General features: G+C 45.6%; 1 protein-coding gene across 28 annotated transcripts in view; it reads left to right on the top strand.

Moving 5' to 3' along the window:
* Nucleotides 1-24,260, top strand: part of TPM1 (tropomyosin 1) — a 28,488-nt gene extending 4,228 nt beyond the window's left edge. For 3 of the 28 annotated variants that reach the window (XM_030318019.1, XM_030318006.1, XM_030318016.1), the window contains 7 exons: nt 9,634-9,767; nt 11,857-11,974; nt 13,272-13,342; nt 13,599-13,674; nt 14,624-14,686; nt 14,968-15,037; nt 23,380-24,260. In XM_030318019.1, coding sequence (XP_030173879.1) covers nt 9,634-9,767; nt 11,857-11,974; nt 13,272-13,342; nt 13,599-13,674; nt 14,624-14,686; nt 14,968-15,037; nt 23,380-23,462 — 615 coding nt within the window. In that variant the 3' untranslated portion in view covers nt 23,463-24,260. Of the gene's footprint in view, nt 1-1,369; nt 1,557-9,633; nt 9,768-11,856; nt 11,975-13,271; nt 13,343-13,598; nt 13,675-14,104; nt 14,181-14,623; nt 14,687-14,967; nt 15,038-16,446; nt 16,530-18,197; nt 18,392-22,164; nt 22,955-23,379 lie in introns of those variants that run through there. The other 25 variants (XM_030318020.1, XM_030318007.1, XM_030318017.1 and 22 more) reach the window with 17 other exon arrangements.
* Nucleotides 24,261-27,382: the final 3,122 nt, after the last annotated feature.

Raw genomic sequence — 27,382 nt, 5'->3', positions numbered from 1 at the left:
GTGACAAAGTCCATAGAAAATGAATCAGGAAAGCAAAGGAGGTTCCTTGTTAGGGCTTTGGAGAAGGAGGACGGGGTTGTCAAGTATGTTTTTGTTCTTCATTATTCCCACACTTAAATAAATCAGGAATTGACTTGAAGGGCCTCCTGTGAGAAAGGTGAGGAAGAAAGCCATGAGATTTGGAAGGCATTTAAAAACGCAGCCCAAATGGGAGAATTGGCAGAGGACGGTTCCCAGAGATTGGGTTTTCATCCAGCTGTAGCCAAAGGCTCTCATAGTGTTCTATAGCCTTCATGGCTGTGCCTTTTAAAGGCATCTCAGTCCAGCCCAGAATTGGTCAGATTCCAGAAGATCTCTGAGGCTGATCTAAAACCAGAGAAGCTTGTAAGTTATAAGGCACCCGTGAGATGATTGTTTTTATGGAAAGGGAAGTGAGCCCCAAAGAGGTTCGTGGCCCTGAGAACACAGCCCGTGATGGACCCCCACCTGACTCTTAAGGCAGTGCCTGCATATTTATTCACTAAAGCTATCATTTGAGTTAACTATGTACAATGTATTGTGCTAGGCACTTTATTTCATAATCCTCACCACAGCCCCATGAGGGAAGTACTGCTATTAATTCCACTTTTATAGATGAAGCCCAGAAGAGTCAAGTTACTTGGCCAAAGTCAACAGCCAGGAGAGATTCTAGGAGCCGGATTCTAACCTACCTAGGAACGCTGCATTTAGAAAGGTTTAATCAATATGTTAGGTTTAATCATGGTTAATGCAATATGTTAGTGGTTTTCACTTCGTGAGTTTAGTGAAAGAGGAAGGTTGTTGTGATTAGGATCTTGTGTGCTGTAGTTCTTTATAACGAGGAAAGGTCCTGGGGACACACTCAGGCCCCAAACTCCTCCACTCAGCTTCTCTCTTGGGCTTGGGAATTCTGAACTCCCGAGTGCGAACTCCCGCCGCCAGTAGGCGGCACCACCGCCCTTAGCAACCAGGTCCGTTACGCGGGGTCACCACGGAGCCAAGGAGGGGCGCTAGGAATCGCAGTAAAATCCCTGGCGTGCTGGCCTCCCTCCCGGCCGGGCCCATCTCTCCAGGTGTCCCAAAGCGAGTCCACCACCTCCGACAGCCCCGGTTCCGCGAGCATGCGCAGTGTCTCACGCGGGTTGCATACTCCCGGGGTCCGCGGCGCGCGCCCCGCCCTCTGTGCCCGCCCCCGGCGCTCGCGCACCCGCCTGCGGTTCGCCTGCGCCGCCCGGGAGACCGCCACTTCCGGGCTGGTCCTGGGCCGCTGGGGGCGCCGCCGTTGCGCGGCGCGGCCTGGGCGGGGCGGCCGGGCGCTCAGGAGTGCGGCTGCGGCAGCGGCGGCCGGAGCGCAGCAGCCGGTCTCTCACCGCAGTCCGCCGGCCAGCCCGCCGCCGCCCCGCGCGATGGCCGGGAGCAGCTCGCTGGAGGCGGTGCGGAGGAAAATCCGAAGCCTGCAGGAGCAGGCGGACGCCGCGGAGGAGCGCGCGGGCAGCCTGCAGCGCGAGCTAGACTACGAGAGGAAGCTGAGGGAGACCGTAAGGGACCCACCCATTGCCCACCCACCCCCACCCAGAGGCGCCTCCGCCCCAGTTGGGCCCACAGAGCGGTGCAGGGCCCTCCAGAGCCCACCTACCCCTGCCCCCACGCCTCCAGGGGCGCACCTGGCGCACCTGGGGCAGCTGGCGTCGGACTCTAGGGAGGGGCCCTGCCTGTTCCTTTCAGCCCTTCCTTTCCATCTTCGCTGGTTTAAAGTAAAAGCCCCGAGGGGAAGCAGGAGTGGTGTTGAGAAGGTTCTGGAAGCAGCGCTTTCCCAGAAAGGGCTCTATTTTGGGGGTTATTTGCGTTCGGCCCGGGTGTCTCGGGTCCCTTGGGATGTGCACTTTGCGCTGCTGGCATTATTTTCTCGAAGGGTGGGGAGGGAAGAGGGAAATCCTTTTGGAAATCCGTTCCTTTGGAAAGGGGCGCTGACAGGGAAAGTCTGGGGCACTGCCAGACTTTAGGGCCGGGGGATGCTAAACTCCACCATCCCCGTTGACCATTGGTTTTCTTTGTGGTGGTTGAGACATTGACAGCGCCGGGCTCTGACATACATGTATGTATGACATGCATAGTATGAGACCCGCTTACCTTTCCCTTTGTATTAACCATCTCTCCTCCCTAGTGGTCTTATACAGATATTCCTTTGTTACCGAGTATTGAGAAGAGTTGGCTACATGTCAACGATCATTGGGTGTATTCTCTTGCCGGCTTCCCCCTCCCCCATGTTGAATGTAATACCTGGCTTCCTTCCTTTCTCCTAAGGCAAATGTATCCAACATACAGGAACAGGCTTTCAGAGGTAGCTCAGGCATTTGCTATTTGTTGATTTTTGAGTGTGTGTTTTAAATCAGGATACTCAAACACCTTGGGAATTTCATGACAAGCATAATATGGTGTCCAGCTGTGCTTAATACGGACCCATTCTTCTGAGTTGAGTAAATCCTACCGGTTAGGTGTTTGTAATGGCAATATGGCTGGCTGCAGAAAGTTCAATACCTGTTTTGCATAAAATACATAGAAACAAATGGGTCCTCTTAGGAGGAAGGCCTAACTAGAGGAAATTTGGCGGAAAATACAGACAGGAATCAGGAAATTAATAAGAAAGACAGTTTTCTTGAGAACAAGTCAGCAAAGATCCCATTGATGTGTCTGAATTTGACAGGGCAATAAAATGATTCCAGTTCTCTCTCTGCCTGGCTAACAGCTGTCCTTGAACCATTAGAACTAATAGAACATGATGGATAAGAATGAGAACTCTGGACCCAGACTGCCAGGATCTGAATTCTGGCTTCTGCTACTTACTCCCTGTGAGATGCTGGGCAGAATAACTTCTCGTTCTTTCAGATCCCTAACTCTAAAATGTGGATAATAATAATGCCTACCTGTTGAGGTGGCCAAAGGAGTTAGTATGTGTAAAGAAATTACAGCAGTGTTTGACACAACAGAGTAAGTGCTAAATGTCAGCTGGTATTAAAACTGCACAGCACTTGGCTTTGTTCTTCGCTCCTTTGCCTTCAGTTCACCACCTATTCAAAGGGTCTTGAAAATGGCCTACTCTTTTCACTACATGTCAAAGCACTGCATATAAATGCTTTTAACTGATATATTTTTTTTTTTTCTTTTGGGAACTTGATGGAGAGAGGATGTGGGCAGACTGGAGGAAATGTTTGGTTGAGGTGGCATGAGTGGTGGAAGTGAGTAGATAGAACTCCCCTCACCCTCCTCAGAAAGGGAACATGTAGTCCTCTGCAGGAGAGCCTTCTATAGACTCCTGTCCTAGTGTTTGATGTTAGACACAGAAGATTAATTTTATGAAGGGCATATTGTTACTTTTATACATGTCTTCTCTTTTGTACATCATTTTTCTAATGGTAGTCTTCCTGGGCCTGCTGGCTAAAGATGATGCTTTCATTCTTTTCAAAGCTTTGTGTTTAAAGTGGTTTAAATAGTTTGAATTTTTTGGAAGTAATTTTGAAAACACTCTATCCAGGTTGATTGGACACAGAACTTTTTTTTTTTTTTTTTTTTTTTTTGAGAGGGAGGGAGGGAGGGAGAGAAAGAGAAAGAAAGAATCTTAAGCAGACTCCACGCCCGGGGCAGAGTCTGGTGACACAAGAACTCGATCTCGCAACCATGAGATCATGACCTGAGCTGAAATTAAGAGTCGGGTGCCTAATTGACTGAGCCACCCAGGCACCCCAAAACCTTTTAAGATAGCAGTTTGAGGACTGAGTCAGAAGAGACCATTGCAGATTGAGAGTTGTTCCTAACTTCTGCAACTGTAATTTAGAGGGAGTTAATTTAAGGTGGTCTCTTGGTAGTTGTCAGACATAGCTGTGAGTTAAGCTAGCAGTCAGTTTCTCTTAGCCACAAGGATACAGGTTTAGTGACAAAATCATGAGCCGCTGCAAGAAATACTTGACTGGAGAGTTGGCCCTAAATTCTGATTCTGAAAAGTTCAGATGTACTGTAGTTAATTGGCCCTCTTAGGCTAGCACTACCTTGGAAAACTTGGTTATCCCTTATTTCCTACTGGTTTGTTTTTCCAAGGTGTGTGGGCCCTTCAAAATGTTGGAATGAGGATACTTTGCTTGATATAATGATTGACTCTAGGTCTTGTGACACACTAGGGTTTTGTGTGTTTTTTGTTATTATCAAAGGAAAGAGTAGCAAGAAGGAGCCAGTCTTTCCTCCTTTCTGGGTGGTATCCAGCAAACAACGAGACTTAAAGATGTATCCTGTAGGTCCTCAACTAGTAATTTTATTAAATCATGGGAAATAACCAATTAACAGAAATCCCCTGCCCTCTCCCACTTTCAAGTTGGTAAATAGCTCTGAGACCAGGAAACTCAAAAGAGTGCGCTTTGTGTTCACATTGGCAACCCCAGGCTGGCAATAACTGGAATATACACTCATGATTTCTGTCTTCATATGTAGGCAAGGCAAGGGCACTACAATGCCCTGTTCATGTCCGTTCTCCCTCATTATACAAATATGCCTCATAAATTATAGGCCTTGGCACAGATAGAGGAGGTTGTGTTTATCTATTATCCATGGGAGTGCCCCTTAATGTCATCAGTGGTTTTTTCCCCTTTCCTTACCATATAAGGGCAGAAGTTTAACTTGGCTGTAGTCACTTGGTCTTACACAGCAAGTTGGGTGAAACCTTCGCCGTATAACTTCAGTTTGCATGAAATAAAAATGCCTGACCTTTGGTCATCCCATGTTCCCCTCTGGTTCAGGCAGGACTTTGAAAACATATTACAGAGGATCATTTTTTAGGATATAATGTTACTCTCCCAGTTACTATTTTCTTGACTGTTTTAACTAGAATACTTTTTTAAAGTAAAAACCATTGCTATATATGTGTATATATATATATATACACACACACACATATGTGTATATATATATATATATATATATTTAGTTATATTGGCCAAAACATCTGGATTTCATGAAAATGTAGGCATCATAAAAGTTTGCTGTCAAATCTGATTTGGAGTAATAGTTTGCTGTGTTGAAGTGGCCCTGCTACCCTTGATTCTGTATAGTACCTTGGTGAGGTTGGGAGAGCGGTGTGCCTACCCTTGTTTTCCGTGTAGGTAGCTGGTACCTTTGGGTTGGGTGCAGGGACAGGCCAGGCCCAACTGCAAAGTGCCTGCTGACTGTTTAACAACAGATCTGCAGGAAGATAATTGGTAGCCTTTACTAATATAGCAGTCTCTTTTCTGAGTAGCTCATTACATGTTGGGACACAATAGCACTTTTGAAGTAAAAGAAACTAGCATCCCAAACTGAAAGACTCCACCAGCAGTTATCAACACATTTTTAGAAGAAGCCAACCCAGCGCACTAAGGGTGATTTCCATGCCTGGAAATGATTTGCGTCTGGAGTCTTGACCCTTCCCACACTCCTTGTTGTTTATATGTGCTTTTTAAATAACAGATACTCATGTGGCTGGGGACTTGTACTGGCAGAGGTAACTGAAGGTTAAATCTTAAGTAGACTACCCAGGTTCTGTGATGAAGGAACCTTAGAGAATACCTAAATAAACTTCAGAACTTAGAAAACACATACCAGAAATAAAAGGCTAGTGAAGGTAAGAGCTAGAGGCCTTTTGAACAGAGCGTAATCCAAAGCACACACATATATTCATTCAATCATTCATATTCTCTCTCTCTCTCTGTCTCCCTCTCTGTCTCTGTCTCTCTCTCTCTCTCTCTCTCATATACACACACACAAGTAAAAATAAGAGTAACAAGTTTCCTTAATTAATTTATGGACTTAAACTTGAGTTGCAGGGACCGAAACAAAATTGCGTCCATCCCAGTGTGGAACGGCCTGAGAAGCCAGTGGGAGTCCAGCTTTTTCCCAGGGAAAGCTTACGTGCAGATAGACGTACCCCAGACACTGCTCCCAGGTCCCAGCTGTAGCCTACAAGCACCTTTGCCCGTGCTGCTGTGAAAGCTCAGGGGCAGCGGGTGTTGGCTTCCCAGCTTGAGGGCAGATGCTCTGTGTCTACCTGTGAGGTGTCACCCATGAGTGCTACTTGGTGAAGTTTTCAGTGGAATACCGTACCTTATCTCTGAAGGGATGGAGAGGGCTTGTTTAGTGGATGCTGTGCAGTACAGTAACTGTTCTCCTAGGCCTGTCATCAAAGCCTCTCTGTCACATGGGGAGTTGTGTTGAGAGAGGCTATAGGGGACTTGCCACTCTAACATAGGAAGAGAGAAGTAAGAGGTAAGAACCACCAATTCCAGGGCTGCTGTGAGATCCCTGGAGGCCATGAGAAGTGGCCGAGCCCACACACGAGGACCCAGGCAACTGGGGTTTTAGTCTTGTCTCCCACTGATGTCTGTATGGCCCGAGCAGGGTCAGCACTGTGGGTCAAAGCTCCCTCTCTCCTTTTTTTTTTTTAAATTTTTTTTTTCAACGTTTATTTATTTTTGGGACAGAGAGAGACAGAGCATGAACAGGGGAGGGGCAGAGAGAGAGAGGGAGACACAGAATCGGAAACAGACTCCAGGCTCCGAGCCATCAGCCCAGAGCCTGACGCGGGGCTCGAACTCACAGACCGCGAGATCGTGACCTGGCTGAAGTCGGACGCTTAACCGACTGCGCCACCCAGGCGCCCCATCTCCTTTCTTTTGAAAGGAGAGCTGGAAGAGTGGTTCCCACAGGATTTGCCAGCTTCTTTGGATGGTGGGGCCGGGAAGGTGGAGGGATGGAACAGGTTGCGTATTTATGTTGCAGATGTCTGCCCTCCCCTCTGACCTCCTGAATCAGAATTTCTGGAGATGGGGCCTGGAAGTTTGCATTATTAATACGCCTTTTCTAGGGGATTCTGACAGCCAGTTGTGGGAACTGCTGGATGATGCCTAGAGACTCTTCCAGATAAACAGTTGAGACCCCATTTTGTGAACCAGCCACAGGTCTGCTGTGTGCCCGGTCCTGGCTCCTAGAATGGACCTCCGTTCCCAGTTGTTGCTTGGGGGCCCTGTATGAGGCCCTATATAGTGCCAAGAAGTCGAAGGTTCTACGACACGCTCCTAGGAAAGAGTTAGTGACATTTACGTATCAGGGTCCAGAGCTAAAGGAAGGAGTGGTTAGAGTGAGGGGCAATAAGGAGGAAGCTACAGATTGACGGGGCCGCTTAGGCAGGGAGATCTTGTGTACAGAGGCAGGAATGAGCATGGGGGCATGGTCTCCTTACTCTCCATGCCCTGGCCACATGACAAGCTGGGGACCTAGACTGCCCTGCCACCCAGAAGGTCCTTTCCTCAGAGCATAAACCCTGTTCTTTCTGTGAGTACAAAGTCCTCAGGGTTGGGGCCCAGGTGAAACACAGAGCAGAACCTTAGAGTGTGGTGGCTACAAGAAACCATTTTGAAAATCGTGTTGACATTTCTCTGGCCATAGCACCTGTAACGAAGATACTTGCCTTCATATTCAAAATAATAACGAAAGGTGAGGAATACTTTCAAGTGTATGACCTAGACATTCTACTAAGGTATTTTTGTTTTTGCTCTTCGTTTTTGTTTTCAGTTTTCGGAGTTGCTTGTTTCCTGACAACCCCCCACCACCATGCCCCATTCATAAAAGGAATAGAATTGTGTTAGAAATGGAAAATACAAAAAAAGTGAACAAAGCTGACCTGACCTTAATGTATAGTTCCTTCCAATTTTTAAGAAATAGGGCTAGAACGACAGTTCCTTTCATGTAAGAAATGCATTGTCCCTATTACCCTCACTCCTCCTCTAGAAAAAAAACATACTCATTAGCCGGTCAGACTTAGCAGAACCCATTACTAGCTGTGCACCCCTAAGGATTTACTTTGTGGGCCTATATGGATGCAAATTGTCCTCCTCAGAGTCATTTCCCATTTCTCCTATTCCCTGTCTCCGTCAGCCTGTTACTACTACATAGTTAATTTTTGTCGAGATAAAAGTGTATTTGAATTTTTTATAAAGAGTCCTTCACCGTGGTTGGAGATGCCCTAATAACTTCTCTTTCCCAGACAGAACTTGGCATTTAAAATTTTACGAATCCAGAGGAGCAAAGAGCTGAACATTCTCGTATTCATTTCATTCAAGGCCATAATCACAGCCTCTCACTACATGTGCCTTTCAGACTGTGTACATCAGGAGTCCATGAGCTAGGAAAGTTGCTTTTGTTTAAATTATGTTGGTCTTAATTATTTTATTCAGTAGACATTTACTGAGCCCATATTCTTTCTGTGCAGAGAACTATGATTCCTTACATGTAGGAAGCTTCCAACTGAGTAAAGCACACAGAAATATGGATAGAATTGGCATGCCTTAAGTATGTATGGTAATTTTTAGAAAACTTTAGGGGCGCCTGGGTGGCGCAGTCGGTTAAGCGTCCGACTTCAGCCAGGTCACGATCTCGCGGTCCGTGAGTTCGAGCCCCGCGTCAGGCTCTGGGCTGATGGCTCGGAGCCTGGAGCCTGTTTCCCATTCTGTGTCTCCCTCTCTCTCTGCCCCTCCCCCGTTCATGCTCTGTCTCTCTCTGTCCCAAAAATAAATAAACGTTGAAAAAAAAAAAAAAGTTTAGAAAACTCTAAAGTGGTGTCCTGAAAACCTTCTCTCTCACCCCATGATAAGCACACATTCACAGTGGCTGCAGATGAGGAAATGGTACCTGATTAGTAAGTTCTCTCTTTGACTTCCAGGCGTAATATTGAAAACAAACACCAATGCAAGTGTATGTAACGGATCATCATAGACTTGCAAGTGTTCTGAGGCTCACAGTAAAAAGTGCTTATGATAGCAGCTAATCATTGCATATCCCGAAAAGTAACATCTCTAATTTAGATACAGATACTAAATAAAAATAGTATCTGTACCGCTTTCTCCTAAGGAGTTTGAAACTTTTCTTGTAACAACCTTGCAAGAAATGCCAGTAAGCTTATCTCAAGAACACTTGGGAAATTTGTCTTGGCCCTGTTCCAGCATATGACCGAGTTCTCCTAAAGGGGTTACTGAAACGGGAGTGGGGGAGGGGCGGTTGTGTCTGTATGGCATATATTTTAGAACGGCTGACTTTTTAAATACTTCAGTTCCTTTTAAGACTCCTTTGAGAAAGTAACCAGGAGGAAGGAGAATGCAGACTCCTGAGTCTGGTTTCCGGCTGGACTGCTCTTGTCCTATGTGGCGGAGCCTGGGTGGGTCTTGTCTCTGCCCAGTGCTCGAGCCCCCGTGAGTGAGGTGGCCGTAATGAAGCGCCCCTTTAGCAGTCAGGGGGACCCACTGTGGAGTTCTGTGGAAGAAAAGAACCAAGTGAGAGAGCACTTGGTAACGGTCCCTCTCTCCACTGAGAATGGTGCGTGCGAACTTAACACACACGAGTGTGGACGTTCACTGTATAAATCAATGTAGCAGTGTCTTTGAGAACTCTGGACTTGACCAGGGCGTGTAATGCACTTAGAGGTAGCTCACCACACGGCCAGGCTTCCTGTCAGAAATCGGTGTTTCTGACTCAGCCACTTCCTGTAGGCAGTGCCCTCACTTTCTCTCCCAGTCTGAAATGCCTTTCACTGTCTCTGCCTAGGCTGAAGCCGATGTAGCTTCTCTGAACAGACGCATCCAGCTGGTTGAGGAAGAGTTGGATCGTGCCCAGGAGCGACTGGCAACAGCTTTGCAGAAGCTGGAGGAGGCCGAGAAGGCAGCAGATGAGAGTGAGAGGTGAGGGTGCCTCTCCCAGCCCACCTTTCTGCACAGGCCTCTCCTCCGGGTGGAACAGGAGGGCTTCTCTGATCTTTGGGGCTTCACAATTTTACAGTGCCTTGGTGGGATCGTCTCCTCAGTTGATCCCAGGTATAACTTTACTAGGTTCGTTCCTTTAACATTAGTGGAGCCCCTGTGTACAAAGCACTGTTTGAAATCCCAAGGTTACAAAGAAGAAAGAGCTCCTATTCCTGCCTTCATAGAGCTCATCGTCCAGAGAGGGAGATGGACCTTTACATGAGAAATTCTAGGGATGCCTATTGGTTCTTTCATTCTTGCCGACCGCAGAGCAGTTAGACATTTCCAAAAGATAAACTTTATTTAAAATACGCCAAGGAGACTGGGCACAGATAAATGAACCATGGACTATCAGTTGTCAAGTAACCCAGCAAATTGGTGGAAGAGGAAGCACAGATAAAACAGAAATATTATCTACAAAAGTATATTGTTTTGGACTTAGTAATGTTGGTAACATACTGGTGCACATGTAAATATAGTCGGGTACTCGTGTATTCAGAACCCACTCCCTGTAACCTGGCTCCACCTGATTATTACTCCAAGATTCAGTTTTGTGGTAGTAAAGGAATACCATGGCCATATAGCCCAGCACAACTCCGTGTATTCTAGAAGTTGTTCAACTGCTCAAGTTAATGTATTCATATTGCATAGAAGCGTTCCAAGAAAGACTGAACTGGAGAGTTGTCCTGCTTGGAAGCATGACAGAGTAATGTGGTGGCTCAGAACACTGGGAGTGTGCATCGGTGCTGTGGCCTGGGCAGGTGAAGGCAATCCGTCATTCTTTCCATTTCTCCTTCTCCGATAGAAGTGAGTTTCTGTCCACTCATTCCGATAGAAGTGAGCACCCTGCCACCATGGGTAAAGAGTGATTTCAGCCTTGAAGATTAAAGAAGCATTTAAGTTGAAGTTTCCAGCTCCTTATTCACTGCTGCTTATTGTTTCTTCCCTAACCAAGAGTTGTGGAATTCCTTAAGATGACTCATCATTTTTTACCGTGCACACATGCCAGTGGTTTTGTGGCTGATTCTTCCTAAAATATACTTGCCAGTAAACGTAAAAGGCAATCTGGCAATGTTAGACTTCGTAGGAAAAAAAGGAATTCAGAGATCACTTACCCCACTCCCCTCTTTTTACAAATGAGAAGACGAGGGCTCAGAAGTTGATGTGGCCTGCCCAAAGTGTCACGGCAGATTTATAGACAAGCCAAGAATTTTAGTCTTCTGATACATACTGTAGTACTTCATCATCTGAACTGCCTACTTAGATTTTGGTAAACGAATCCCATTTTATTTTATTTTATTTTATTTTATTTTTTTATTTTTTTAATGAATCCCATTTTAAAATGACTTATTCCATAAAACCGTAATACATCCCACAACAATTTACATTTTCGAAAACTTAACACTGTGAGATCCAGAGACAGCACAGACGATGGCATCAATCTCTCTGTCAACACCTCTATTATGTAAGAATTCTCTTAAAGGCAAAACTCACAGTTTTTCATCTAAAGTATTAGGTTGACCCATATGAAGTTGTCATTTTTGTAGGTCTGACATAGTCAAGTGTCAGCAGCGTCACATGGTTCAGTCTAATGTTTACGTTTGTGACTGATGGGGTGAGAACAGCTACCTTCTTTGTAGGAAGAAGTACGCGAAGACAGATTTGTTTTTGTTCTAACTAGGAAGAAATCTCATTTATATAGCAAGTAAAGCATGTTGGCTTTTCCTGTTTCCATGCCTCCCAGTTTCAAGCAGGATCCTGACGTGGTACCTTTCATTTAACATTAGCTCCCTGGATAGCTTCACCAGTATCGAAAGTGTGAGGTTTCGTTCACAATAAACAGAGAAGCGTATGTCTTTTTCTTCCTTCAGCTCTGGAAACTCTTGCTTCATGGTTTGGAAAATAAAAGCAGCCCTGTGCTCTATTTTGGTCTGCCAGTTACACCAAGCCTCACGGACCAGTGCAGCGCAGTGTGGGTTCACGGAGGTCTCCTCTAAACCTTGGGTCTTCTGCTTGTCTTCCTTTTCAGGGGCATGAAAGTCATTGAAAGTCGAGCCCAAAAGGATGAGGAGAAAATGGAAATTCAAGAGATCCAACTGAAAGAGGCCAAGCACATTGCTGAAGATGCCGACCGCAAGTATGAAGAGGTCAGATCTTGGGGCCCAAAGCCTCACAGACTCCCCTGCATTGGCCTTGGTGGGGGCCAGGAAGCAGTGCTTACAGCCTTGCGTTCTTCAGTGAAACGATCTGCTTCCTTGGTGGAAGTGGGTGGTTTTGAGAAGCAGATTCCCTTTGTCTCCAGAAAACAGTTCTTATTTGATCCTGCTAAGGCATCCCAGTCTTTATCTTGAAGCCAGGCCGTAGCGCTGAGAAAGACCAAAACTTCCCCTGTGATATCCCAGCTGTGCAACCCCCAGACGAGGACAAAAGACCTTTGGCCAGGAGAGAGGAGAGTTGGGCCTCACTTGTGGAAAGAACCTCTCGTACTGTCACCGTGCAGGCGGCTCTTCCTGGTGTGATTCACCTAACATGATCCAGTTCAGGCAGCATAGGGACACAGTCCATGCACTAAAGTCCGTGTAGATTCAAGAGGCCCTTTTCAATGTGTCCTCTCTTGTCAAGGTGGTAGAATCCTGTTATCAAGATAGGCTCACAGGTGAATCAGCTTCTGGTCATGTCTCCACGAGAACAACTTCCTGTGATAACAGAGCTAACATGACTATTGCCTTAGTTTTATCTTAATGTGTCACGGCTGTCTTGAAATGGCATTGACACTCCTTTTTTCTATTGTTATTTACCACCATCGTTATTACTATTATTACTTCCAGGTTACACTATGCCTGCTACTTTTGAAATGCTTCAAAGGATCCCTTTGAAGCTCTCAGGTCCTTTCCTCTGCTAAATACAGAGTTGACTCCATTAGTCATCTTACCAGCTCATCTCAAGTTAGCTTCTCTTGGTATCCTGTTGTCATTTTTAACCTCCTCCACAAAGAGGAGGTTGAGGTACAGAGCTCTAAATTGATAGAGTTCTCAGGATTATTTTCAGTGGTTTTTGGCAGCCCCCACCTTGCTGGATGCATCTCGTCTCACCATTCTGCTATTTTCAAGATGGTGAATTTCCTCTCTCCCCCTTCCTCCACACTTGGGCTGGCTGCCCTGTAATTAAATGGACTTCACCTGAGTCAGACTTAAAATCAGACTGCCTCCCCCAAACGAGCGACTCTGAGTCTTTGTGAGCAGAAGCCTCTGGTCTACTCTCCCCTGGCCCTCCGGGTAGCGAGTTGCTTCTCTCCCATCCACGGGAAAGAGGGTCATCTCATTTGTCGATAAGAACTTGTAGGGGCCGGTGGGGCCAGTACCCACCTCCGTGTCCTGCCCCCATACTCAAAGCTTGCTGGCCCCATGGTATGTGTGTGTGTGTGTTGTGTTTGTCCTGCTACAGGTAGCCCGTAAGCTGGTCATCATTGAGAGTGACCTGGAACGTGCAGAGGAGCGGGCTGAGCTCTCAGAAAGGTAAGCGGGCCCGGTGCCGGTCTGCTGTGTGTGGGGTGCTACAGAGCAGTGACTAAACAGCATGACCTTCTGGCAGCTGCACATTGACCTGTTTCAGCTCCGGGCTCCTCCTGTGCTCATCTGACATGGATGAGCTGCGAGTACGGAACACGGAGGACTTGTGTGGGGTGTCTGTATGAATGCGTGTATCACTGCATGCCTTACCTGCACACTGATTTTGAGAATGGCCTTGTGCATTTCCTGTGTCCACTAACAGCCAAGTTCGACAGCTGGAAGAACAATTAAGAATAATGGATCAGACCTTGAAAGCATTAATGGCTGCAGAGGATAAGGTACTGATGGCTCATGTGTGGTTTTAGGTTTAACTGCAACCCAGACGCCTTTCAGCTTCCAGTGTCTACTGGTTCGTTCGGTATAACGACACCCTCTGCTGTCTTCTGTCTTGCTTTAAGTGCTTTCTTTGGGTCCTTTAAACTCCTTTGTTTTTCCTTCAAAATGCTCTTTGGTGCAGCCAAAAAGAAGCCAAATTATCATACTCCAAAATTACTGGATTTTTGTCACCCTGCCTTTCTGCTGGTGCAAGTTTAAGGAGGCAGTGTCCTCAGCACAATTGAGTTCCTTAATACCTGATGATTTGGCTACTTTAAGGCAGCCCTTTGTTCTCTGGGACTCGGTTTTCATTTTTTCCCATCCCTCTCCTTTTTCTCTCCTCCTTCCTTGGGCTTGTCTCCCACCCTTTCTGCCTCTGATCGAAAACATTAGCAAATGTGCCGAGCTTGAAGAAGAATTGAAAACTGTGACGAACAACTTGAAGTCACTGGAGGCTCAGGCTGAGAAGGTAGGCCAGGAACATGGTGTGGGGGAGAAGCATCTTTTAAGAGCTGCTCGAAAGACCCATCCTTTTTCTCTTCCGAGGCCCTGCTGACGAAAGCATTTTGTTTAGCAAATGGCATGATTTTGAGGTGATTTCCTGATGGTTATTGGATAACAGATTCTCTTTTTTAATAGAGAACATCTTTTATGTTGAGTATGTGACTCGTCTATAACAATTCAATTTAAACCAAGTGCCACATGGCTAAGTTATCTTGTTCTTATCCCATGTAAAACAATAGGCAAGAAAACAGAGAATGTATTGTAGTGTGCCATTTGATACCAGAGGCTCCGTTACCTCCTAAGGGATCCTCAACATCTGTTGGCTGGGCTGGCGCTTTCTTTGTATTAGAAGACCTGAGTATAGAGTGAGCTGTAGCCTGACATCTGGAACGCTCTTTCTAATTACAGTACTCGCAGAAGGAAGACAAATATGAGGAAGAGATCAAGGTCCTTTCTGACAAGCTGAAGGAGGTAATACTATGAGTGTTTTAGATGAAGCCAACTGGATTTTAAATGAGTCCATTTGTATAAAGCTGGTCCGGGCTTCTTCATTTCAGAAGTATGGTGATCCAAGTCAGGAATATTCAAAGGTGGTGTTGGAGTTAGTGTGCTATGCTAGTGACTGACTGAAGTGTTCAGACCCGTTTTATGGGTGCTGTGCTTGATTTTGATTCTCTAGTTTTCCCTGTATTTGTAGCTCCTAGAAATGTAAAACCCCCCAATTTTGACTAAAATAAATGGAATCGTTACAGGCTGAGACTCGGGCTGAGTTTGCGGAGAGGTCAGTAACTAAATTGGAGAAAAGCATTGATGACTTAGAAGGTAAGATCTTAAGTTTTGTTTTTAATTTAGTCCTTATGGTTGAAAACTGACCTGGCGGAACACTTCGCCAATCCAAGTGCATCCTCCTGGATATACTTCTTTGCTCTTGCGCATTCTTCCTGCCTGTCCTTTGGGGTTTCCATTCTGTGGCTCTTAAACTCTTGGACCTGAGTCCTCTGCTCTCCAGATGACTGTTAGCCACCAGATGAGGCACGTCTCTTTGTAAGGGCAGATGCCATCCAGCTTTCCTTCACACTGTGCAGAAGTGGGGCAGGTTTATTTGTTGTTGTTAGGTGAGAATGACTTAGTGTATTCTCTGCTTATTGATACCTCCTAATTGTCAGAGTGGCATGGATTCGTTTTTAGACACAACTCGTCTTCAAGTGTGAATTCAATGTAACAGTTGGGTTCTTGTGGTTTTAAGTCCTTAATATCTTGGTAAATGCTCTATATTCTGAAAGGGGGGGTGGGGGTAATAGGACATTGTTTTTTGAGATTATGTTCAAGCCTTTCTCCCCTAAGATATTTAGGTTTTTGTTCTAGTAACACCTGCCTTTGTCTCACGGAAATCCTAAATGTTGAACTCTGAGGCTCGTGAAGGGTCAGCTATGAAAAGGAAAGAAAGGAGAACGCATAGAATATACAAGAAAGGCAGAAGGGGCTGGCGAAGGCATCCAAGCTAGTGGAGAAAAGAGAATGACAGGTGGTTGTAAAACAGTCTGCCAAAGTGCAGCAAAGTGTGAAACCTTCATCACTACAAAAACTAAATTGCAGACTTGGCAAGAGCCCCACCATAAACGTGTGGCTGTCCTCACTTTTCAAACCTCGTGGGCCAGTAACAGGGTAGCTTCGTGAGAAGACCAAAGGAGTAGCTCACAGGACACTAAGAAACCGACATCCCAGTGGTCTGGTTTGGTCAGGAAGTCAGTGGCTTGAAGGCGGAGCCAGATAAGGATTACAGAGTCACAAATTGTTCTTCCAAAACACTGCCCTTGGGAATTTTTTCCACTGTTGAGAATTGCAGATGGCTGACTACTCCAGTGGAATTAAAATATAGCTATAGAAAGGAAAGCTATTCTATTACCTACCCAGGAGACGGCCTTCTGTGGTTGTATTCAGGGTGTAACATGATTTACTGAGAAACCAATCCTATTTGTTATGATTTTTCGTATTGAGTATTTCTTGTTTTATTTTCTAATGGGTTTTGTTCTTTTTGTTTTTGTTTCAATTCATTTAAAAACAAAACGCACGCCTCCTGCATTGGCCACCTGCTGCGGCATCACTTCCTTCATGCATTGCCCTTTTCTTGCTGCTGTGTGGGGATGGTGTCCATGCCACCCTCGCTCACCCTCCATCTCTTGATCACTCTCCATGCCCTTGCACCTCTGCCTTCCACTTCCTGGTCATAGACGAGCTGTACGCTCAGAAACTGAAGTACAAAGCCATCAGCGAGGAGCTGGACCACGCTCTCAACGATATGACTTCCATGTAAATGTTGATCCACCCTGCCTGCTCACATCCGTGCCCTCACGCTAATATGATAAACTCACCACTGCTGCCTTCTGTACCTCCAGAATCTCCATCTTCACACCTTTCTGTTTGCTCTCTCTGCATAATCTAGGATAGTTATTGTCTGCTCACATTCTACTAATAGAAGAGCCGAGTAGATTAAGTCAGTCTATACACATCATTTTCCCTTCAGAATGTGTTTATTTCATGATCTCTGAGCTAGATTGTCCCCACCAAGCAGTGAACTGAAATACGAATGGCTTGAGCACTACCCTTTTAGGAAATTAAACTAGGCTCAAGTAAAACTAGAAGGCTACGCAGTGGTGCAGGAGCTTCCCCGGAAATATCAAAGATCGGTTTCCCGAGATTCGATTAAATACAATAGGATCATTTTTGGTAAAAGAAATGTACACTTAAGGAACCCTCAAGTGTCTGGTTACTGAGGATCTGAGAGGAGATTGATCCAGTACAGCCTAGGGAATGGTTGAGAGATGATCTCTTCCTCACCTGTAAGAATTCTGGAGAGAAATGGTTCATCTGCTGAATAACCGAGGCTTTAATTTTCTGTGTTTAAATAAAAGGCATTGAAATATTCACAGTGAACACCACAGCTGGTGTCAAAGAATTGAGATACAAGACACCGATTACACAGTATGAGTTAAGCAGTTAATGGCTCACCTTTAACTGTGTGAGGCAGTGAGAGAGTAGATACCTTGTTCACATGCGAACTTCGATCATACACAACTAATCCACGTATTGCTAACCCAACCTAAGTGTTACACTTCTTCTGCCTCTCTAAATTCTAACTTGGAGTGTTCCACAGAGCGTTCTCTTCATTCTAATAATATAGCGCTGAATTCCACATAAGCTGGAAATTTCAGACCCACCCATGTATGAACATGGTAGCGTAAAGAGTGTGGCATGTGCCTGCTGCCTTACAGGCTATAGAATTTCCACATCACCATTAGAGACGTGACTGTCACCATGGAAAGTAGAGAGAATTCCATCCTCTCTTCCTTCGTTTGTAAATGCGGGGGTGAATCAGAACATCTGTCTCTAGGTCTTTTCTGGTGCTAAATGTGGTGATTCTATAGGGAAAATTTGTGGCATCAAGAATGCTCAAATATTCTGAAAGGTGAGTTAGCTTAAAACCTGTTTTTTTTTTTGTTTTTTTTGTTTTTATAATTTTTTTTCCAACGTTTATTTATTTTTGGGACAGAGAGAGACAGAGCATGAACGGGGGAGGGGCAGAGAGAGAGGGAGACACAGAATCGGAAACAGGCTCCAGGCTCTGAGCCATCAGCCCAGAGCCCGACGCGGGGCTCGAACTCACAGACCGCGAGATCGTGACCTGGCTGAAGTCGGACGCTTAACCGACTGCGCCACCCAGGCGCCCCTTAAAACCTGTTTTTGAACTCTACTCATGGGCCTTCTTGACGATGGACCGTCACCCAGAGGGGCCTGTGCTGGCCTTGGGTCTAGACACGGGTGGGCGAGGAGGGACATCCTCCTGCAAGTGCGGCTGGCAGTGGGTTTTGCATGTCTGCTTCCTGCCTGGGTTTCAAGTGCTGCTCTCATCTGTTAGTTTGCTTTTCCTTTTTTCCATTGTGCCACTTTTTTTCTTTTTCTCCCACCTTTTCTCCTCATGCAGATAAGTTTCTTTGCTTCACTTCTCCTGAGACCCCTTCATCAAGCTGGCTGTCCCACCTCTCTGAGCTCTGCGGTTTGTCTGTTCTCCATCTGACCTGGCTCATTCTTTTAGCATCCTGCCTGAGAGCCAGGCACACTGCTTTCCATTGTACAGAAGCTCCTCATTTCAGTGTAAAATAAACACTGTGTAAGCTATTTCTGTTTGCTATTCTTTTTACTTCTTATTTATTGACATTTCAGTTTCAACAAAACTAAATAATAAATAAAACTACAAATCTGCTTCACACATAGGAGGCTTAGTTTTGGCTGCTACCCTTTTTTTTTTTTTTCATTCTGAACATGAATGTTAAAAGTTGGTAAAGCACTAGTTCCTCACTGGACTTTTAAAAAATGCTCAAGCGTGGGTCCCTCTCAGAGTTTTGGTTTCCAAAGATTAAAGAGTGGGGTGTTTTGTTTTGTTGAGATTGTGATGGTGCTGGTGTATAGTCCTCACTGAGAACCCACACAGGGCACATTGCTTGTTGGAGTGGCAGGTGTGCCTTGAGCAGTGCCTTCCTCTGCCAGAGGTGTAGTTAGATGTGTCAATGCTGAGTTGGCCCTGTTCGTGGGGCTGCAGCTAACTAACACAAGGCTCTGCCGAAGGCTGCACAGCCGTCCCACACTGCTGGGACTTCACATACTGGAACTTGGAGCCAATGTTATTGAGATTATTGTTGATCCTCCTTTACAGCACAAAGAACAGTTAAAGATTTTTAAAAGTATGTTCGTTACTTAGCCACCTTCATTTAGATCACGAGATGACATCTTAAGTTTTCTACATATGGTTACATTTAAGTCAAGATTCATTTTTGTGCCCGTAAGGACCTCATGTATTCTTTAGGAGGAGTTGTGCATACATAATCTTTGTGATAATAGCAGGTTTTTTTTTTTTTCATTTGTAGTTGTTATTAAAGTATAACCATTAGGGTTGGTTCTTTTTTTGCCAGTGTAGTTAGTGGAAATTGTTCAGAATACAGTTGTTTTTTTTGTTTGTTTAAGTTTATTTTGAGAGAGTGTGAGTGGGGAATGGGGAGAGAGAGAGAGAGAGGGAGAGAGAGAGAGAGAGAGAGAGAGAGAGAGAATATCATCCCAAGCAGGCTCCATGCTGTTAGCACAGAGCCCAGCGCAGGGCTGGGACTCACGAACCGTGAGATCATAACCTGCGCTGAAATCAAGAGTCAGACGCTTAACTGACTGAGCTACCCAGGTGCCCCAGAATACAGTTATATTTTATTTAGGCTTTGCTATTTTTACTTTAAAAACAATGGTTAAGTGATTAAAAAAAATTTTTTTTAACGTTTATTTATTATTGAGAGACAAAGAGCGTGAGCAGGGGAGGCGTAGAGAGAGGGGGAGAGACAGAATCTGAAGCAGGCTCCAGGCCCTGAGCTGTCAGCACAAAGCCAACACGTGGCTCAAACTCAAAAACTGAGAGATCATGACCTTAGCTGAAGTCGGTGGCCCAACCAACTGAGCCACCCAGGCGCGCCAATGGTTAAGTGATTTTAAAAGAAATTGCAAAATTAGAACTTTAAAATGATGTGGATTTTTGTTTCTTAATTCCCAACATTTCTGCAGCTCAGCAGTCTGGCTCTATTTCTCCTGTGTTTTAAACGTGAGTGATCTTGATCTGTCTTTGTTAGCCTGAGAGTGTTGACATATACCACTATACTCAAATGTAGACAAACTGAAAATATTGTCATTTGCTCCACAAAGACTTCAGAGTTGAGAAAAAATACTCTTTAAGAGGGCCATAAATTAAAGCATTTTAATACTGGTGTAGTAGACTTTTTAAAATTTGGAATCTGGAAGTCAGTGTCTCTCCCTTGAGAGTGTAAAAAAGCCTTCTATAATTTCGTGGATTTTTCCCCCCTAAAGCTCCTTGGGTCTGCTTTTGACCGTGATTCCTGCCATATATTTTTTTAACTTCCTAGTAATAGAAGGGGCCCCTTCTCTGCGTGCCCCTACTCCCTGCTATAGACAAAATGACAGGTCTCCAAGTTCTGCTGAGCAGATGTGCAGTTAATTCTGGAGGCACATCTGTTTTGGGGGGGTGGTAGGGGAAAACTTTGCAGAGACTTTCACACTTTGTGTAAGTACATTCTACAAGGAGAAATGGGAAAATGATGCATTGGGAAGACAAATCTGGAATAGCCCCAGGAGGTAGGGGTGCACGAAAGGATAAATAGCACCTTGATTCTGTCAAGAAATTGCCAGCGTCCAGGTTTCTAGTTCAGAGAGTCAGGCCATAGCTGCAGCTGCTTCAAGAACCTGGTTGGACCAAACAGAAAGCATTCCTGAGTCTGGGCACTAGAGGCTCCAGACATCTGGGAGGTAGGACAGGAGCAGAAAATACTTCCAAATGTAAAACCACTTCTGGTTCCTGCCCCCAGTCTACCCAGGCATGGCAGCTCCATGACAGCTGGAGTGGAGCAGGCCCAGAGGGGGATGTGGAGGGACAGCTGTCATTTAAGCTGAATTTACATTGACCTTCTGGATTCTCTAGGGTTTCTCCAAAGTTCTTTTATTCCGGCTTGGCCAAACCTGCCTGCCCGTGGTGATCGCCCCCCTGCATTAGCGGTAATATTGCCAGTGGGGTTTAAATTTGCAACCCCCAAGCATGTGTCCTTTGCAGGACACTGTGGAAGGCAGCAGAGAGGTGATGAAGAGCTGAACCCAAAATGTTCTTTGCCCTCGATGAGCTGGCCATTTTGCTGGAAGGTAGAGGAGTGAAGAGAGCCCAAACTCCTAGATGGTGTATGTTTGGAGCTACCTGGAGGAGGTGACATTTGACTGGGGTTTTGAATATCCAGAAAATGAGGATGAGCAAAGAGGACAAAGTAGCAGACACTCCAAGCTAGAAAGCATAGTGCAACCTAGCATCTTCCCCATCTTCTGTCACTTCTCAGAGAAAGCTGACATAAGAACTGGTTAATTTCCCAACACCCCTGGGGTCCAGAGGCTGGATGGGTTCATTCTCCCTGGGGTTAGGATTGTCAGCTTTTCGAGATCGGTCGGTAGTATTTCTGGGTCCAGGTTGTCACTGTCATTCGAACCAGTCGTATCTCCTCCAACTTTTCATGGTAAATGCCAGGTTCTTGTCATTTTGAGGGCATCCCCTGGGCCATCAGATACAGACTGACACCTGTAGTTGGCCTCCCTAGCGCATGAGCAGATTGGACGCCAGTGTGTAAAACTGATGCTGTGCCGGTGGCCTTGTGGATGTTTAAGGTCTTGTCCGTGCTGTACGCCTTCATCTCGCGCCACACACGAACGCCATTCTCTTCAAGAAGTCGGCAAATGAATTTTACGTCACTTGTGCGTGGAGACACGGGCTTGTTGTTGTGCTGTTTGAGTAGTGTAGCACCCTGTGTCAAAACGACGAGAGGTCAGAGTGCACCCTGTATGGTGGTGATTGGGGGACCGACAGGGAGCTTAGTTCTGCGTTTTAAGAGCTGAGTGCACAGGCACTCCCCTTCTGGTTCTGCCTGAAAGGAGAGCCAGTCCCTGGAGCGCAAGTGAAAGGGGTTCCGGGAAGAGGTGGGCAAAATGGGCGGGTTCAAGTTTCACTGTAAGATCTCCACCATGACCCCCTGCCTTGGCTCCTCAGGCTGTTGCCAGGAACTGCATTCGGCTCCGTTCACCTAGGGGTTTTAGTAAGGTGCAAGAGGAACATTCCCCCTCTCTCTTTCTTGCCCCTGTCACTCCCTTTCCCTCCCTGGCCACCAAGAGAGAAATCCTGGCTCGTCCTGAGTCTATCAGGCCTTTCCCACCCATCCTTCCTGAGCACAGGACAGACGACCACCGGGTAAGGGTGAGCTGCTCGGCAGGTGACCTGAGGGATCTCTGTTAACTCCTTCACCACGTCTGGCTAACCTGTCTTCCTTCTGCCTCTTCTCTTCTGCTAACCTGCTTGCTGACCTGTACAGATCAACTCTACCAGCAACTTGAGCAAAACCGCCGCCTAACTAACCAACTAAAGCTGGCCCTGAATGAGGATTAAACTTAAGTGGGAAAGAACTTGGGCTGAATTCTAGGAATGGAGCCCATGGGCAGGAAGTCCAGGACTGCCATGCCTTCAACTAACAGGGCCGACAGCACTTGCTCTCTGCAGAATCGTACATGGAGGGAGTTAGCAGAAAGGCTGGCTTCATCTGCGTCTTTCTTCCTCTTATAATCTGGAATAATTAAGTTCTCTTTAGACCCAAAACTGCTTTTATGGTAAATTTATGTGTATGTATATGGATCAAATATTTATAACAATCCAGCAATCGCAGTTCTTCTTGTTTGAACGGATACAGAATGGGGACCAAAAATTGTTTTCTGTTTCCCACAGAGAATGAGTTCTGCCTAAGTTAGAAAGCCAGAGCCAAGGAGTGTGTAACTATATACGTATACATATTATATATGATGCAATATATAATATATATATATTGCTATTACATATTCATATTCCTAACTTCTTAATATCTGGTATAGCGTTTGATTAAATGTACCTATGCTTGGGCAAAATAGCTTTTGAAAACAGGAGCTCATGTCAGAAGTCCCTGATTGTCTAAAAGGTATGCTTTTATTCCGTCTAATGGTGTTGTTGGAATCTGGTGAGAATGTCATGTTAATAATAAATATAAGAATAGTAAGAGAATGTCCTACTGAAGTGTGCATGAAACTTGGATATTTTTTTTTAATGAGCAACAGAAATAAATCATTTTAAAAGTTGTCAGAATATCTACTTATATCATCTCTGTCTTCTGTGTTAAACACAGCTCCCAGATCTTTAACTGCCTGTAACTCAGAAATGTCTGCCATAAGTAACTTGAGTGCTGCAAGCACCGTCGCTGTCCCTGTGGCATACGGCCGGGGGACCTTCACCAAGCCCCACCCGTGCTCTGTTCAGAGTGGCCTGTTGGTGGAGGTTCCCCTGACTGCTCTGTGAGAACCTGCTGTGCCTCTAGCCCCTTTGGGTCAGAGATGTCTTCTCCCTTTGTAGGTCCTTGTCTGGAAATGAGCAGTATCTTACAAGCATGCCTTGTCCTAATCATCTCATCTTTGTTTGTGACTGATGTTTGCCTGCCTAAATGTACAAACCGCCTCTGTGTCCAAAGTGCAGCTATTCATGACTTAATTTTCTAATCCCATCACAGAGAAAGTGGCTCATGCCAAAGAAGAAAACCTTAGTATGCACCAGATGCTGGATCAGACTTTACTGGAGTTAAACAACATGTGAACCCTCCTTAGCTGCGACCACACTCTTTCATGTCGTTTTGTTGTTGTTTTTTGTTTTGTTTTGTTTTGTTTTGTTTTGAAACACCACGCTTACCATGAAACCCCTTAAACGCATTTTTATTTACTTTTACACTGTCACAGAAACATCCACAAGATACCAACTAGGTCAGGGGGTGGGGAAAACACACACACATACACACAGACAAGGCGAGCCCATGGCAGGGCCGTAATGACTTAAATGTGCCATTTCCCGGGTTGACGTTGCCACACTTAGTAGAGAGTTTTGCAACACAGTATACTCAGCCAGTCTAGGAATCCTCACTAAAGCAGAAAGATTTCCACTCAAAGTGCCAACGATGTATCAACAGGAAGGTTAATGTTGAAAACGCAATCAGGTGTGGATTGGTGCTACTTTAAACAAAAGGTCCCACTGTGGTCTTTCGTTCAATATTGTACAATTTAGAATCCTGTCCGACACTAATTTATTTTGTCTTGAGTTTTATTATGAGATGAAACTGCGGATCCGGTATGCCTGAATTCACTAACGGCCAAGGGTTTGTAAGGCACGCTGCTCTTTTAAGACTTCTAGGGCCTTCTCATTGGCACACCTGCGGCTCATTACAACTTGTAGGATAGCATTCAATGTGGACTTCCACTCTCCATTTCTCCATGTTCAAGTGAAAGATTTAGGCACTACGTACAATTGGTAAAGAAAAATCATTTTCTTAAGAGTTATAACTATATGTAAACATTGTATAATGGTATGGAATAAAATGCACATTGTAGGACATTTTCTAAATTTGGTGGTCCTGTCATTTGTATGTTTTTACTTGGTGAACTTTAGATGGTGTGGTCGACCTACCTTCCCTCATGAATGGTTTCTTAAAACAGTATCCCAAAGATTGGGGGAAACCGAATTCTGAGTGTTACCCTTCCAGAAGCTCTCGAGGCAGCATCCTTTTGGTCTGTTAGAGTTAGAACCCAGCAGGAAAGACCCCATCCAGAAAAGCCTTCCTCCATGATGTGGTCATATATCTGCACATACATAAAGGCTTTTGCAGTGACTGTAGTGGTTCAGGGGGTTTTCCTCAAGTCTTAGCTAAGTCCCTAACGATGGCACATACACCAACACATAGTGAGTGAATGCACCAAGTATGCCCTTGTCCCCCAGCAGTGTGACTCGAAAAAGTATTGCTGTAAAGGGTCTTTGTGATTTTCTGCTTTCTTACTTGTCTTGAGTTCTAAACTCCAGTACATCTTCGTCTTTTTGGACTTGGAAACTGAAAATATCACAGGTCACTCCTGAAGACTCACAGCAAATGAAAGATTACGAACACTATTAGTTGGCCAAACTTGTGCTGCAGGGCGGAAAAGGACGTTCTCTTGGAAAGCAAACATGGGAGGATGGAAATAAACGGAAACGGATTTGGATGACAGATTATATTTTCATTGAAAAGTATGAAGTGTATCTGTAGCTCTTCTTTCAAGTCCTTTGATTAGGTATTTTCTCTCCACAGAAAGGGTGTGTAAGGCAAAGAAACTCTTTGGGTCTCAAATTCCCCTCGTCTTCACAGCCCCTAGGCTCACCCCTGCCCATCCTCAGCAAGACCAAGAAGGCCTCTCTGCCTCACTGTAGTCCCAGCGGCCTTTCCTGAGCCCAGCACCCTTTCACTTGGGGAGCCAGGTCTGGCTTGACCTTTCCTAGCTGCCTAGCCTCGTTAAGTCCCTAAATCTGAAATTCTTCATCAATCAAGTGGAGACAAGAGTTTCACCTAGCTCCTAGGATATTACATGGGACTGGAATGCGTCACCTTTGCAGTAAAGTATGTAACACAGAACGCAGGACGTGCTTGATAACCATTAGCCGCTGCCGCCCTCGTCGTGCCGCATGTGCTCCAGGGACCACAGCAGAGCAGATTTGATACCGGACTTGGTAAGGCTGGGGCAATGCTAAACTTTGCTCCAGATGGTGATGGTTACTAATTTCTTTCTGAGATACCGCTTGCCAGAACCTGTACTAACGTGCCTTCCGAGTGTTACTTCAGCTTCACGTCGGTCCCTGCTTTATTTACACAAAACCCGAGGCTCGGAGAGTCCATGAAACTACACACGGTCCCATAGCTCACAAGGAGGGGGTCCTGGCTTCAGATTCGGGCCTGTGTGACTCCAGAGCCCTGTTTGGATTCTTCCACTTGTTTTAGATGCTTTAGGGCAGAAGAAGATCAACTGCCAGACGTAGCTAGAAACAGACGAAGCCGCAAATACGGTTGGGGAAGGAGGAGATGGGGAAGGTGTATGCGAGGTCAGCTCTCTGGCCGACACGACCCCTAGTGAGTGGTTTACTGCCTAACTTCCTCCCTGGCTTTCAGGGATCAGCTGAAATAATTAATGAGGCATTAATTATTCAACGTATTCACCAATTCAAAGAATTCTCACCCGATCTTTCTGATAGGGGGGAACACCCTGTCTCCACATGGCACTCACCTTGGGTCTGTTCCAATGTGATAATCCCGGAACACGCCGCCCCTGTGAGGTCAGGAGAAAGATGAGGGCTCTTCAGTGTGGAAACACCGAGGCTAGAAGCCAGTATGGTCACTGCTTAGAAAACCACGAAGTACAGAGAAATAGTTCAAGACTCATACCCTAAATTCCATTAACAGGCCCGGATTTCAGAATGAGAAGTTGGAAAACGTGCTTTGTTCAGGTAAAGCAAGGTGGCTCTCCACAGAAAAAGGGCTACAAGTAAGAAATAAGCATCTCCCAAAAATGTTTAAAGTTACGATGAGAGTTGTGCAAACCGTTGCTTTCTGAACACAGTCTGAGCTTTTTGAGGCTGGCATTGAAGAGAACAATTCCTCTACTTATTACTGCTCCTGGAGATGTCCTTAGCAGAAAGAAAATCTAATTTTTGAGTATGCTGGTATGTATCCTCCAGAGTTTAATACTTTGGGCCCGATTTTTCCCCCCCCTCCAGGGGGGGGAAAAAAAGGCTTTTTACTTGAACAAACATTTGAGTGCATGTTAGCCATTTTTTCAACTTGTCAACACTATTTGTAGATGTGATTTCGTTTTAAAATCTGCAGTCAGATGTACATAGAGGGGGAGAAAAAAAGTCTGAATTCTCCAATCAAAAGAAAAAGTCCCGGGGTGTTCAGGGAGCCATCATTTCCAGAATTGGAGACAGGGGGTTTTGGGAAAATATTCGAGATGTCAGGCGGTGCAAGAAGTGTACCTTCCATTATGTATACTTTTTGACATTGAGGGTTTTCAGAGAGCTCTGTTCCTCCAACAGATGTCATAAATTTTGTGTGTCAAACAATGAATGAAGCTACGTTGAGGGCCCGCTAATAGGAATGCAACTTTTGCGGAATTTTTGACAAATGGGCATCGACCTGGAGGATAAGACCGGTGCCTGCCGCCTGTGAGAGTTTTATTTCCATCTGTTATCAAGGCCGTGGAGAACAAAGAGTCAAGTCACAGCCTTATCAGGGCCTGCCAAGGCTGATGCCCTAACCGCAATGCTGATTCAGAGCCGGAAGGAGGCCTAGAGAGGTTCATTGGCTTGGTCAAGGCCGCTCAGCTGCTTGAGTTCAATCCCATGGAGTTCAGCTCTCCCGCAGGGCCTGGAAAGCAAATGGGCAAAGCTCTGAAACCCGCCCCACGCTCACTGTGTGAGCTCGGTTAATTTCACCATTTGAGCAGTCGTTTCTTCATCCTTAAGGGAGAGGGTTTGTTCCTTCACATGCTTCTGCACTTCCCCACAAACCTGGGGACTAACCAAGGTGGATTGTGATGATGCTCCCGCCACCTCCAGTCCCATCTCTGCTCCTCAGCTGGAGCCCCTTTCCTCCTTCCTTGGGGTCCTTAGGAAAACAGAAAATACCTTCTTTCCTTTTGGAGTGAAAACCTCCAGGACCATTC

This window comes from Lynx canadensis, chromosome B3, assembly GCF_007474595.2.
Source record: "Lynx canadensis isolate LIC74 chromosome B3, mLynCan4.pri.v2, whole genome shotgun sequence".
Classification (NCBI taxonomy): Eukaryota; Metazoa; Chordata; class Mammalia; order Carnivora; family Felidae; genus Lynx; species Lynx canadensis.
The sequence above is the reverse complement of the archived record's forward strand: the minus strand, read 5'-3'. Positions and strand labels throughout refer to the sequence as shown.